At 41.7% G+C, this 13,360-nt stretch overlaps 1 protein-coding gene across 1 annotated transcript in view; it reads right to left on the reverse strand.

Annotated features, from left to right (window-relative positions):
- Positions 1-13,360, reverse strand: part of LOC311129135 (lysine-specific demethylase 5A-like) — a 39,584-nt gene that overhangs the window by 11,026 nt on the left and 15,198 nt on the right. The window contains exons 13-21 of the mRNA XM_084161427.1: positions 13,062-13,181; positions 11,511-11,705; positions 4,330-4,511; positions 2,276-2,400; positions 1,970-2,120; positions 1,539-1,659; positions 1,169-1,345; positions 858-1,036; positions 394-550 (exon numbers count right to left, since the gene is read on the reverse strand). Coding sequence (XP_084017553.1) covers positions 394-550; positions 858-1,036; positions 1,169-1,345; positions 1,539-1,659; positions 1,970-2,120; positions 2,276-2,400; positions 4,330-4,511; positions 11,511-11,705; positions 13,062-13,181 — 1,407 coding nt within the window. The remainder of the gene's footprint in view (positions 1-393; positions 551-857; positions 1,037-1,168; positions 1,346-1,538; positions 1,660-1,969; positions 2,121-2,275; positions 2,401-4,329; positions 4,512-11,510; positions 11,706-13,061; positions 13,182-13,360) is intronic.

A 13,360-nucleotide genomic window follows, 5' to 3' on the forward strand; every position in this document is an offset into this window, starting at 1 on the left:
GCTTCTGCCTTGGCACGTCGACAAGGAAATCCCGGCCAGCCAAACCCCCCCCTAACCCGGACGACGCTGGGCCAATTGTGTGCCACCTCATGGGTCTCCCGGTCACGGCCAGCTGTGACACAGCCTGGGATTGAACCCGAGGCTGTAGTGATGCCTCAAGCACTTCGATGCAGTGCCTTAGACCGTTGCGCCACTCGGGAGGCCCCCGCTTGAAAATCTTTCGACAAATTGATGGAAACCTAGCTAATGTAAGCTTCTAAAAAATGACCAGGCCATTCCATTGCGCATAAAACAGAGCCGAGCGCATCACAGACAAATATTGAGAGATGCCTGCCTATACTGTAGCTACATCCATATATATCACAAATTGAATCTATACTCATCAGTAATTACCATGCGACGCGACACTACCTGAATGGCATCCACCTTGGCGCTCCACTCCTTGGCCTTGTGCAGAGCCTCTCGGAGGGCCAGGATGTTGGGCAGGTAGGCCGGGATGTTCCTGGCCTCTATCACAATGCTCTCCAGGGTTAGCATGCCGTGCCGAGGCCTGGGGGAGGAGAGAGACAATAAATAATGGATTAAGGGACATTCATCTCACAGTTACAGGCATCCTTTGATGCAATATGCTAAACAGGAATTGGGTCACGTTCAGAAAAGTTTTGAAACTGAGTGAAACCAGGAGGTACTACCTGAACATTTTTGTGAAGGTGTACCCCATTGAACACAACCCAAGCATGACACCAAAGCTATAGGCAAGTGACTTAAGAACTGCATTATCATATTCTCATTTACCTGGCCTGTAGGCAGATGAGAGAACTGTACTATAGGTGTGTAATGTGTCTCTTCATCATTACCTGGCCTGTAGGCATGCGCGGGCCTTGTCCTCCCATCTTTCTGACACAGTGAGTATCTCCTGCAACTCAGCCATGGCCTTCTCCACAGCATGGTGTGGTGCCAGCCCCACCCCCGAGTCTATCAGCCGCTTCATCAGCTCCAGGGTCACCCGGTGGGGCTCTGCCAGCGTCACACGCACCTAATCATAACAAAACGTTTCAATGTAATATTTTTCCACTCCCAGAATAAATACTTTTAGACTGCTTAAGAAAGCACACAAACTATGAGGTAAAACACTACGCTAATGTACAATAATATCATCAGTCATCACCTCATCCAGCCAGCGGCCCTGCTGCAGCTCCTGTTTGAGCCTGGGCAGTTCAGGTAGTTCCACATCCAGACCTCCACCCAGGTCTAGCAGGGCCTGCAGCTTGGAGGAGTCAGGCAGCTCGTCAGCCAGGGCTACCTGGGCTCTCTCATGGAAATCCTCCACATTCTCTAGTAACTCCTGGAGAGGGAGGGAGAGAGGGATGAAGGATATGGTGTTATATACTAACAATCAAGGACTACTAATCAATAAATACTGGTTTGGGGACAGGTCAACTTCAGTGATGTAATACAAATAGAGTAGGATGTCAGAGGAGGAGATTTACTGTACATCTGTTTAGAATGGCCAGTGACTGTATTAGGTTGGGACTTACTTTGACCTGTCGAGCCTGTCCGATGACACAGGGCAGTTTGAACAGCTGCTCTACGAAGACTTTCAGCTCCTCCACTGTCAGCTTGTTACGAGTCCTGCTGCTCTCTGGACGCTGCCTGGTACTGGAATACAGAGAGAAATACATTGAGTTGATTTATTACTCACAGGTAGGGGGATAAATGTTAAATGGTGCTTTAGGTTATGTCCCGATTTGCTACCCTTCTCCCAAAGTGTGCACTAGCACACTCTCCCTCACAGATGCAACGGTGTAAAAACAATGAAGGAGAACGCTTGCACCAATCCAATGCTTTTAATTCCTTGGTGTAGAGTGTGTAAGTGCACAATTTGGGAGAAGGGAAGAGAACAGGGACATAAAACTTTAGTGTGACATAGCAGTGTGTGTGTGTGTGTGTGTGTGTGTACTCTACTGACCTGTGTCTCTGCTTGCGGCTGAGCAGTAGCTGGGCCACAGAGGAGCAGGTTTCGGCCTCCTTCACCATCTCTCTGAGCCGACGGAACAGACTGTTCTCTGGGTACTTCCTGTCCTCTGCATCCTCCAGAAGAACCTTCAACTCTATCAGGTCTGACAAAGGGAGAGGGATATAGACACAGACAGACAGGAGAGAAAGATAGAAGAATAGAGGAGAGAGAGACACATGAGGCAAGGGGAATCGTAGTACAATTGTTCTAATATTGTGCAGAGTATTTCTGCCATTACAGTACAGATAGTCCTCCTACCTTTCTTGTTCTTGTGGTCAGCAGCCAAGGCCTCAGTGACCCGCTTGGCCCAGGTGTCATAGGACTGGGCTCTGGACTTCACCCCATACAGCATGGAGGGAAACTCCTCCAGATCATACCGGTAGCTGGAATACAAAGAGACAGGAGTGTCAGCATCTATTTACCGTATTTTCCGCACTATAAGGCGCACCGGATTATAAGGCACACCTTCAATGAATGGCCTATTTTAGAACTGTTTTCATATATAGGGCGCACCGGATTATAAGGCGCATAGAATAGAAGATACTGCAGTCAAACGTTTGACTGGGGTTGCGTTATGCATCCACTAGATGGAGCTGTGCTAAAGGGAATGTCAACAAAAAAGTCAGATAAAGTCAAATTTTATTAAGCGTTCTGACAACTCCGTTCACTCCCATGGTAACATTGTTCAAACGTTAATGTGCATATTAACAATATCTCCCAGCCTTGCTCACTCTTCTCCCAAACGTGGAGGGGAACTTTTCCCTGATTCAGTAAACACGTAGTAAAAGAAACAGTCTGATACCACTAAATCAAACGTTAGTGTATAACTCAATATTGTTCAGTTACGTATAACACGTAAAGCTCACTTTTTCAGTTCATTCCCCGTCCACGAATCCCTCGAATTCTTCTTCTTCAGTGTCCGAATTGAACAGTTGGGCGACTACGGCATCCAACCTGCCCGGCTCCCTCTCGTCATTATCCGAGTCAGTGTCGCTGCTGTTGCCTGGCAGTTCAGAGATTATTCCTGCCTTCGTGAAAGCTTGGACCACAGTTGAGACTGATATATCAGCCCAGGCATCCACGATCCATTGGCAGATAGTGGCGTAAGTCGCCCGGCGCTGTCTCCCCGTCTTGGTGAACGTGTGCTCGCCTTCTGTCATCCACTGCTCCCACGCAGCTCGCAGTCTAGCTTTGAACGCCATGTTGACACCAATATCTAGCGGCTGGAGTTCTTTAGTTAATCCACCCGGAATGACGGCAAGCTCCGAATTAGTTTGCTTCACTTGTTTTTTTGACAGCATCGGTGATATGGGCGCGCATGGAGTCGTAGATCAATAGGGACGGAGCTGTGTGGAAAAAGCCACCCGGTCTCTTGACGTAAATTTCTCTCAGCCACTCACTCATCTTTTCCTCATCCATCCATCCCTTCGGGCTAGCTTTGATGACGACGCCGGCTGGAAAGTTTTCTTTTGGCAAGGTCTTCCTCTTGAAAATAACCATGGGTGGAAGTTTCTGGCCATTAGCCTGGCAGGCGAGAACTACAGTGAAGGATGACTTCTCATTCCCTGTGGTGCGTACAGACACCGTACTGGTCCCCGTTTTCGCCACAGTGCGGTTCACGGGAATATCAAAGTCGTAGTGAAACATTTCATTATTATTAAATAGTTTTTACTGGTTTTTCATACTGAAACATTTTGACAGAGCGCCTTGAGCACCGTGTACAACCAGTATGGATCAACCAATTAACCAATTGATCCATATATAAGGCGCTCCGGATTATAAGGCGCACAGTCATTTTTGGAGAAAATTAAAGGCTTTTAAGTGCGCCTTATAGTGCGTAAAATACGGTAATATTGATTGCTATGCGGGGTTAAATTGACCCAGATTAAAGCAACTTTCAATGGAGATTTGATTTACTCTGGGTCAGTGAAACTACATCCAAGTTCTCACTGATGCATTCACAGGTAAAACAACTATCATTCATCAGTGGGCTCTTATGGGGGCTTCTGAGCAGTACAGAGTTCATAACTCCTCTACTTCATTCATCCATTCCTTCTCACCGGAGACACTTGTAACTGACCATACCAATCATCGTTCATTACGATAAGTAGCCTATACTAGATATATGTGAAGTTGGAAATGAAATAAATGTGTTAATATGGGTGATGGTTAATAGGACAATTGATAGCTACAACCATTAAACTAGTAGTAGTTTAAAGGATAAATATAAAGATAATAAAACTGATGCACATTGTTATGAACTTATCGTTCCATATGGATTGCTGTCCATATCACCCAGCTGTACTCCTTACCGTAGACACTTGTTTCCCAGGGGACAGTCACAGAGCTCCTTGGCGTGGTGCAGACAGACTAGGCGCTCTGGGCTGCAGGGACAAGTCAGAGCTGAAAGGAAACAGGTGGTCTTACACTTCTGACACTGCCGCTCGTCATCAGGGACCAGCTCAAACACCTCCTGCTCAGAGGACAGCACACCCTGCAGACACGGAGGGAAATCGCAATCAGAAAACGATCCACTTCAACTAGACTGGGAGAACGAATGTGAAATTACATCAGTGATTCACTTTTGGTGTGATAGGAAATAATTTGAAACATATCTCTGGGATCATGTGATGTCAACATATTGTTTGATAATGCATCATCATAATGTATTCCCAAGTAAACCCCTCTATTTTTTTTTAGGGGGTAGATCAGCTTTAATATTGCAGATAAGATTGTAACTTCCATCAATGTAAATGTCTGCATCACTTCCAATCCACAATATGTTGATTTCTCGCAAATTATATATCCTTTTAAAAAATATATTTCCCTTTATTACTTTCCAACCCCACCACCCCTTCCCTAATTGGAGTAAACTAGGGAACAACAATGCTTAGACCTCTACTTCCAGCTTATACATACAATATACATTTTATAGACAGTCAATTTTACAATAATTCTATTTTGTTTGTTTTTACTCCTGAACTTCCTCTACCCTCAACCTCTCCAATCATTTTCATGATGTCAGCCGGTTTGCTTCTATATGCCATATCTTTCTAACTGTGCTCTTTCACAAAAGCTCTCAACTTATAACCTATAATTATTATGGAAAGTATGCTTTACATTAGTTATCTTGTTGTTATTAGTTGTTATTAGTCCCATCCTTCAACACCACCCATCTTTCTCTTAACACCATCCATATTGGATTTCTATTTGCCATATATTTTTCAACTGTACTGCTTTACAAAAGTTCTGAACCTTTCTATTCTCATTGTTTCTACAGATTGTAAATAAACATTTTTGCTAAAAGTATTATATTATTGATTATGACTTTTCAGATCACCCAGTAATGCTATCTGCAGGGTTAGCTCCAGGTAAATATTGCAATCCTTCAGCCATTCCTGGACCTGTGTCCAAACACAAGCTACAAATGGACAGTCCCAAAACAAATTATCTAATTATTATTTATCTTCGCAGCAAAATCTGCAGAGCTGGGAAGATTGTATACCCCATATAAATAACATTCTATTGGTAGCAAGAATTGTATATAATAATTTAAAGTGAACAATTTTAAGTTATGAATCCGGCGTCGTTTTGCGTATCAGTTCATAAACACTATGCCATGGGATCTGTACATCAAAAATCTCTTCAACTATTTTGCAATCTATATGGGACGGCTGTCAATCCTTTGGTCCTTAAATGAAACTGGTATACTTTTTTATTTATCACAATTTTCTTTAACCAATTATGTTCTTTAATGCAAGGCCGACAGACAGGTTCCTTACTTTTTCCCCCTTCCACTTTCCCCCTTCCATTTTTGCGGTAATGCTGCAATTATTTGGTTGTAATCTTGGGTAGAGCAGACATTTCCATGTGTTTTTGTTAGCTGCATGTGCGACATAGCTCCACCAGTCCTACCGATGATATCATTTACGAAGATTATACCTTTTAAAAAACATTTTGTCAAAAAAAAAAGTGTTTTATCAATTAGTATATTTGAGTTTAACCACAATATTTGTTGCATTATTTGTTCTGTCGTTTCTGGAGGATTAAATTGAAATTGCAACCAACTTTCTACGGCTTGTTTTAGAAATAGTGATATTTGGGAGATGATATCCTTTTCAAATAACTGAAAGTGAGAGTTGTAATCTGAATAAAGGGAAAAAGGCCATTCTTGAACATTGGGTGAGACAATCTTACTAATTTGCTAGAGAACCAGTTCGGATTTATGTATAACTTTTGTATGACTGAAGCTTTTAGTGATATTTAATAATTGAATATTTAATCATTTTCATTATATAAATAGGCCCGTTTAATTTTGTCTGCCTTGCCGTTCCAAATAAAATGGAATATTTTTTTCTCATAGAATTTTTTTTTTTTTAACTGTTCACTAGGCATAGGCAAGACCATAAGCAAATAGTGGATTTAAAAGAAAACATGAATCAGCGTACAATGACGCCTTTGTTTTTAAGCCCTGGATTTCTAATCCCTTGATATTATTGTTGGATCTGATTTTAATAGCTAACATCTCGATGGCCATAATAAATAGATATGCCGATAGTAGACAACCTTGTTTCACTCCTATTGACAGTTTAAAACTTTCTGAGAAATAGCCATTATTTACTATTTTACACCTAGGGTTACTATACATGATTTTAACCCATTTCATAAGAGATTCTCCAAAATTGAAATGCTCCAGGCATTTATATATAAACCCCAGTCGTACTTTATCAAATGCCATTTCAAAGTCTGCTATGAATAACAGGCCTGGTTTTCCAGATTTTTTCATAGTGTTCTATTGTTTGCAGTACTTGCCTTATATTATCTCCAATGTATCGTCCATGTAAAAAACCTGTCTGATTAGAATAAATAATGTCCGACAATACCTTTTTAATTCTATGCGCTATACATTTTGCATCACAACACTGAAGTGTAAGGGGCCTCCAATTTTTTTAATGGACTGAATCTTTATATTTTCCACTTGTATCCTGTTTCAGTAATAATGAAAATCAGACCTTCTTGAGTGTCTGATAATCTACCATTTACATAGGAGTGGTTAAAACATGCTAATAACGGTCCTCTGAGTATTTCAAAAAAGGTTTGGTATACCTCGACTGGTATGCCATCCAACCCTAGAGTTTTCCCGGACTTAAAGTCTTTAATTGCATCCAGAAGTACCTCTGACATTTCGCGAGTCTTTCTGTATGGCTGTTAATTTTACATTATCAATAGAAGAAAAAAATCTCTACAATTAGCTTCAGTTAGTGGAGATGGAGGCGACTGAAACGAAAACATATGCTTAAAGTACTTTGTTTCCTCCTTCAAAATATAATTTGGTGAATCATGGGTGACTCCATCATTTGTAACCTGTTTCAGTAAATTATTTTTTGGTAGCATTCCTATGTTGAAGTTTTTAAAAATAATTTGGTGCATTTTTCCCCATATTCCATCCAGTTTGCTTTATTTTAATAATATATTACACTTGATCATTCTTGAATAAGTTTCTCCATTTATTTTAAAATTTTCCTCTAATTTATTCTGAGCCTCTATGTTAGTTTTTATTGCTATCCATCTGTTCTGTTAGACCTTCTATTTCCTTTGTTAGTATGGACTCTTGACCTAAATTGCTTTTGTTTTCGAGATGAGTACTGAATTGCTTGGCCTCTAAAAGGCACATTTAAAGGAGTCCCATACAATAAGGGGATTTGCTGTACCTATGTTATGGTCGGAAAAAATCAGTTATAAATTCCTCTGTCCTAGTTAAAAACAAGTTATCATCCAATAGGCTTTGATTACATTTCCAATATCCTCGCCCACGTGGAAATTCAGTAAGAGTAATGTATATGCCAATTATATGATGGTCCAACCGCATTCTGTCCCCTATCAACACTTTTAAAACTTTTGGTGCCAACGAGAATGACATAAGAAAGAAGTCAAGACGACTAGCTTGATTGAGTCTCCGCCATGAATATCTCACTAGATCCGGATATTTAAGCCTCCATATATCGACTAGTTCTAATGTATCCATGACATTCACGATTTCCTTAAGAGCATGTGGGTGATTGTTTGTAGTGCGCTTTCCTTTACGGTCCATTGAGCTATTTAAAACAGTATTATAATCTCCCACCATAATAATATAGTCTTGAATTGCTTGCAGGGTTGATCATTTATTATATATATATATATATATTGTCAAAGAAGTGTGGATCATCATTATTTGCTCCGTAAAGGTTAATGAGCCATATCTGTTTATGGTCCAATAACATATTTAAAATAATCCATCTACCTTGCGTATCTGTTTGGACAATTTGCAATTACTGTTAATTAATATCATCACCCCTATTGAGTTTCTTTGCCCATGAGAGAAGTATATTTCTCCCCCCCCCATTCTTTTTTTATAACTGGCTATACTTATTTCACCATATACCATAATGAGATACAAGTTTCAAATCTATTTATCTATATATATATATATATATATATATATATTTGTAAATTTACCAATAAAAAATACCATAGTGATTGAGTGTCCATATAGCTGTACCATTATATTTGCATTTCTACTAGGTAACCCTCCAATTGTTCTCCACTAATTCCCCCGCTAAAGTCCCCTCCCCATCCCAAGTTGGGCCGTCATCCCAGTGATCGGCATACCACCCCCGTCCCTCCGGATCCCTAGGGCCCCGAGAGGCCTTAACCCATCCATTGAAAACAGCACACAGTGCCACCCACAAAACAGAAGCAGTTCATTTCCAATGCTCTCACCTCAATATATATACAGTGGGGAGAAGAAGTATTTGATACACTGCCGATTTTGCAGGTCTTCCTACTTACAAAGCATGTAGAGGTCTGTAATATTTATCATAGGTACACTTCAACTGTGAGAGACGGAATCTAAAACAAATCCAGAAATCACATTTTTAAGTAATTAATTTGCATTTTATTGCATGACATAAGTATTTGATCACCTACCAACCAGTAAGAATTCCGGCTCTCACAGACCTGTTAGTTTTTCTTTAAGAAGCCCTCCTGTTCTCCACTCATTACCTGTATTAACTGCACCTGTTTGAACTCGTTACCTGTATAAAAGACACCTGTCCACACACTCAATTAAACAGACTCTAACCTCTCCACAATGGCCAAGACCAGAGAGCTGTGTAAGGACATCATGGATAAAATTGTAGACCTGCACAAGGCTGTGATGGGCTACAGGACAATATGCAAGCAGCTTGGTGAGAAGGCAACAACTGTTGGCGCAATTATTAGAAAATGGAAGAAGTTCAAGATGACGGTCAATCACCCTCGGTCTGGGGCTCCATGCAAGATCTCACCTTGTGGGGAATCAATGATACATTTTACATTTTAGTCATTTAGCAGATCATGGGAAAGGTGAGGGATCAGCCCAGAACTACACAGCAGGACCTGGTCAATGACCTGAAGAGAGCTGGGACCACAGTCTCAAAGAAAACCATTAGTAACACACTACGCCGGCATGGATTCAAATCCTGCAGCGCACGCAAGGTCCCCCTGCTCAAGCCAGCGCATGTCCAGGCCCGTCTGAAGTTTGCCAATGACCATCTGGATGATCCAGAGGAGGAATGGGAGATGGTCATGTGGTCTGAAGAGACAGAAATTGAACTTTTTGGTCTAAACTCCACTCGCCGTGTTTGGAGGAAGAAGAAGGATGAGTACAACCCCAAGAACACCATCCCAACCGTGAAGCATGGAGGTGGAAACATCATTCTTTGGGGATGCTTTTCTGCAAAGGGGACAGGACGACTGCACCGTATTGAGTGGAGGATGGATGGGGCTATGTATCACGAGATCTTGGCCAACAACCTCCTTCCCTCAGTAAGAGCATTGAAGATGGGTCGTGGCTGGGTCTTCCAGCATGACAACGACCCGAAACACACAGCCAGGGCAACTAAGGAGTGGCTCCGTAAGGAGCATCTCAAGGTCCTGGAGTAGCCTAGCCAGTCTCCAGACCTGAACCCAATAGAAAATCTTTGGAGGGAGCTCAAAGTCTGTATTGCCCAGCGACAGCCCCGAAACCTGAAGGATCTGGAGAAGGTCTGTATGGAAGAGTGGGCCAAAATCCCTGCTGCAGTGTGTGCAAACCTGGTCAAGACCTACAGGAAACGTATGATCTCTGTAATTGCAAACAAAGGTTTCTGTACCAAATATTAAGTTCTGCTTTTCTGATGTATCAAATACTTATGTCATGCAATAAAATGCAAATTAATTACTTAAAAAGCATACAATGTGATTTTCTGGATTTTTGTTTTAGATTCCGTCTCTCACAGTTGAAGTGTACCTATGATAAAAATGACAGACCTCTACATGCTTTGTAAGTAGGAAAACCTGCAAAATCAGCAGTGTATCAAATACTTGTTCTCCCCACTGTGTGTAGCTATTTACAATTCAAATGTAGCTATTTTTTTATTCAAATATCTTGCATATCTTATTTTCCATCATTATCAATTAATATGCGTAATAATTTCAGCAGGTAATGCATAGGATTTTAACCTATAACCCAGATTGCCATTGTATTACATTACATTTTTGTCAAGCAATTATTATTTTAGCAAACAATTATTGTGGTTCATCCTATATTCTCCCTAACATCCTTACCCCCTTGCAACATATGTGGGATAAACACAGGCACATACTCTAACACACTCAACCCCTTTCCTCCACAATCAACCATAAAATCAGATGCTCAACAGTTGTTACATCCCAGAGCCCAACTCAAGAAAGGTCCTGATTTACGAATGCATATACAGTTACAGTTGTTTGAGAAAGCATGCAAGATTGAGCAAAAAATTGACAACAATGTGAGATTTGATTAATCTATTGAATCTATGTCAAGTCCTAGGTGATGGAGATCAGATCCACCCTCTTCACTTGAGACACAAACACTCTGGTCCCCCGTTGTAACCATTTTTCCCAAGCATTTCCGTGCAGTCAGACCTTTGATTATTTTGTGAACACATAGGGTTGGCAAGTCTTTTACCTAGGCTTTTAACCATTACTTTATCCTTAAAAAAAGCACATTTGGCAACGATTGGACGCTCATATCTCTGTCCTCTTTGTCCAAAACGGTGTACACGTTCGAGTTGGATTTTGACAGCCTCGAGTGGAATTTTAAGTGCTGTAAGAAAGAAGCCCTTCACAATTTTTTCTGTAATCTCTCCCTATTTTTCCTGGATACCCGTAAGTACTAGATTTTCTCTCATTGATCTAGTTTGTATGTCTAGTAAGGCTTCTCTCAGAAAGTTGTTCTCCTTTTTAAGTTCCTTAAGGTCCGTTTCCATCCTAGTGACTGTCCCTTTTAGTTTTTTTGTATCGCTCTCCATTACCGCTGTGTATTCAGTACGCCATCTTGTATACCTGCCCTCTTGCATTACTTCACCCTCTATCCTGGCACTCCTGTAAAGTTTTCCTAAAGTGGCAAAAAGTTGTTTATATGGAAATCCCCCTGGGCCCTGTCCCTCACCATCTCCTGCACGGCCTGTCTGAGCCGTGTCTCTTCCTCCATCATATCTCCCATCTCTCTGAAGACTGCAGCAGCCAGCTCCACGTCCAGGCTCTCGGGGTCGGCAGCCATCTTGCACAGCAGCTCCTCGTGGGAGAAGACACAGTAGCGGTGGAGGCGACGGTAGTGGGCCACACACTGACGACCCATCGGGAGCTGGACGGGGACACACAGAGACAGAGACACAGACAGAGAGAGAGAGACACAGACAGAGAGAGAGAGACACAGACAGAGAGAGAGAGACACAGACAGAGAGAGAGAGAGAGAATGTCTAAAGTCTAATCGATTCATTTACATTTACATTTGAGTCATTTAGCAGACGCTCTTATCCAGAGCGACTTACAGTTAGTGAATACATTTTAGTTATTTTTTATATTTTTTTATACTGGCCCCCCGTGGGAATCGAACCCACAACCCTGGCGTTGCAAACGCCATGCTCTATCAACTGAGCTACATCCCTGCCGGCCATTCCCTCCCCTACCCTGGACGACGCTGGGCCAATTGTGCGCCGCCCTTGGATCCTTGGATCTTTTCTCCTCGCCTCCTCAAAACATCAAGGGGAAGCAAAAAGAGCATTGGAAGGGGAATATCTAAGATGATTGATTCACCAAGACAGCAATGCGGACAGTAAGAAGGGTATAAAATACTTGACTTACCGAAATTATTTTAAGCTCCCAACTAGGCTTGGGCGGAATTCCTGGATTATTTGGAAATAGCCACGGGATGGTTTTCCAATACCGTCAATAGCGTTGAAACTATTTCTTTGATGTTTTTTTTATCAATTTGTAGCTACTGAAGTAAATACCTGCAGTCAACTTGTGCAATACGTTAGGAGATAAAGATTGCATTCTTACATTTCACCCGTCAAATAATTTTTCATTATGAAGCTTAACGTTAGTCCCCAGTCACATTGTGTTTGTTTACAAGCACAGAACTACGAGACCGCAGCCTTGTGAGTCACTCACTGTTGTGCAGCATGCGCCAGGTGATCTAGTTACAGTATGGAATTCACAACTAAATGTTTGCCAGCTAGATATCTTAGAACTAAGTTAACTGTCTAAAATGTGCTAAATGCTCTGACATTTGGTTTGGTCATTTAGTAGCTGGTTAGCTAAGTGGTTAGCTTCTTCCAAAATCAAGCATTCACTTGGTAACAGCAGAGAATCCCCTCCTGGATCAAAAGCCTTGCTGTATAATATTTGTTTTGTGCATGCAGCAAACTGTAAGTAGCATTTTTGAGTTACTTATTTAGGTCAGAGACCTAAATGCTCGTTAGCATTTAGTTAGCATTCACTATGGGATTGTACATGTACTTGTTAGCATTGCTAACCTTCGGATTACAGAGTATCAGTTGGGTTTGAAAACAGTGCCGGTATTTCCAAATATCCCGGTACAGCACAAGGTCGGTATGAAGGAATGATAATCTTGATACCGCCCAAACCTACTCCCAACATTCAAAATTCCAATTCAACATTCTGTTAATATTTGTTTACACACAAACACTTGTCTCACCCAGTCTGCGGTACAGAAGTTGACAGCCTCAGCAAAGTTGTATCCCTGATTGAAGCCACTGTGGTAGGCTCTGGGAAAGGTCACCACAAACTCCCCTGCACACTGGTTGGTCCGGAAAACCTGAGTGGCACAAACACACACCAGTAAAGTACACAAAGCAGACTTGGTCTCGTAAAAGGGGCCAGGGGCCGTACGTATCAAGCGTCTCAAGAGTCGGAGTTCCGATCTAGGATCAGATCTCCTTCTGTCCATATAAAACGCATGAATTGTTATCCAACAGGCAAAACTGTTCCTAGATT

Source organism: Coregonus lavaretus (assembly GCF_964263955.1).
Source record: "Coregonus lavaretus genome assembly, chromosome: 5".
In the NCBI taxonomy this organism is placed as follows: Eukaryota; Metazoa; Chordata; class Actinopteri; order Salmoniformes; family Salmonidae; genus Coregonus; species Coregonus lavaretus.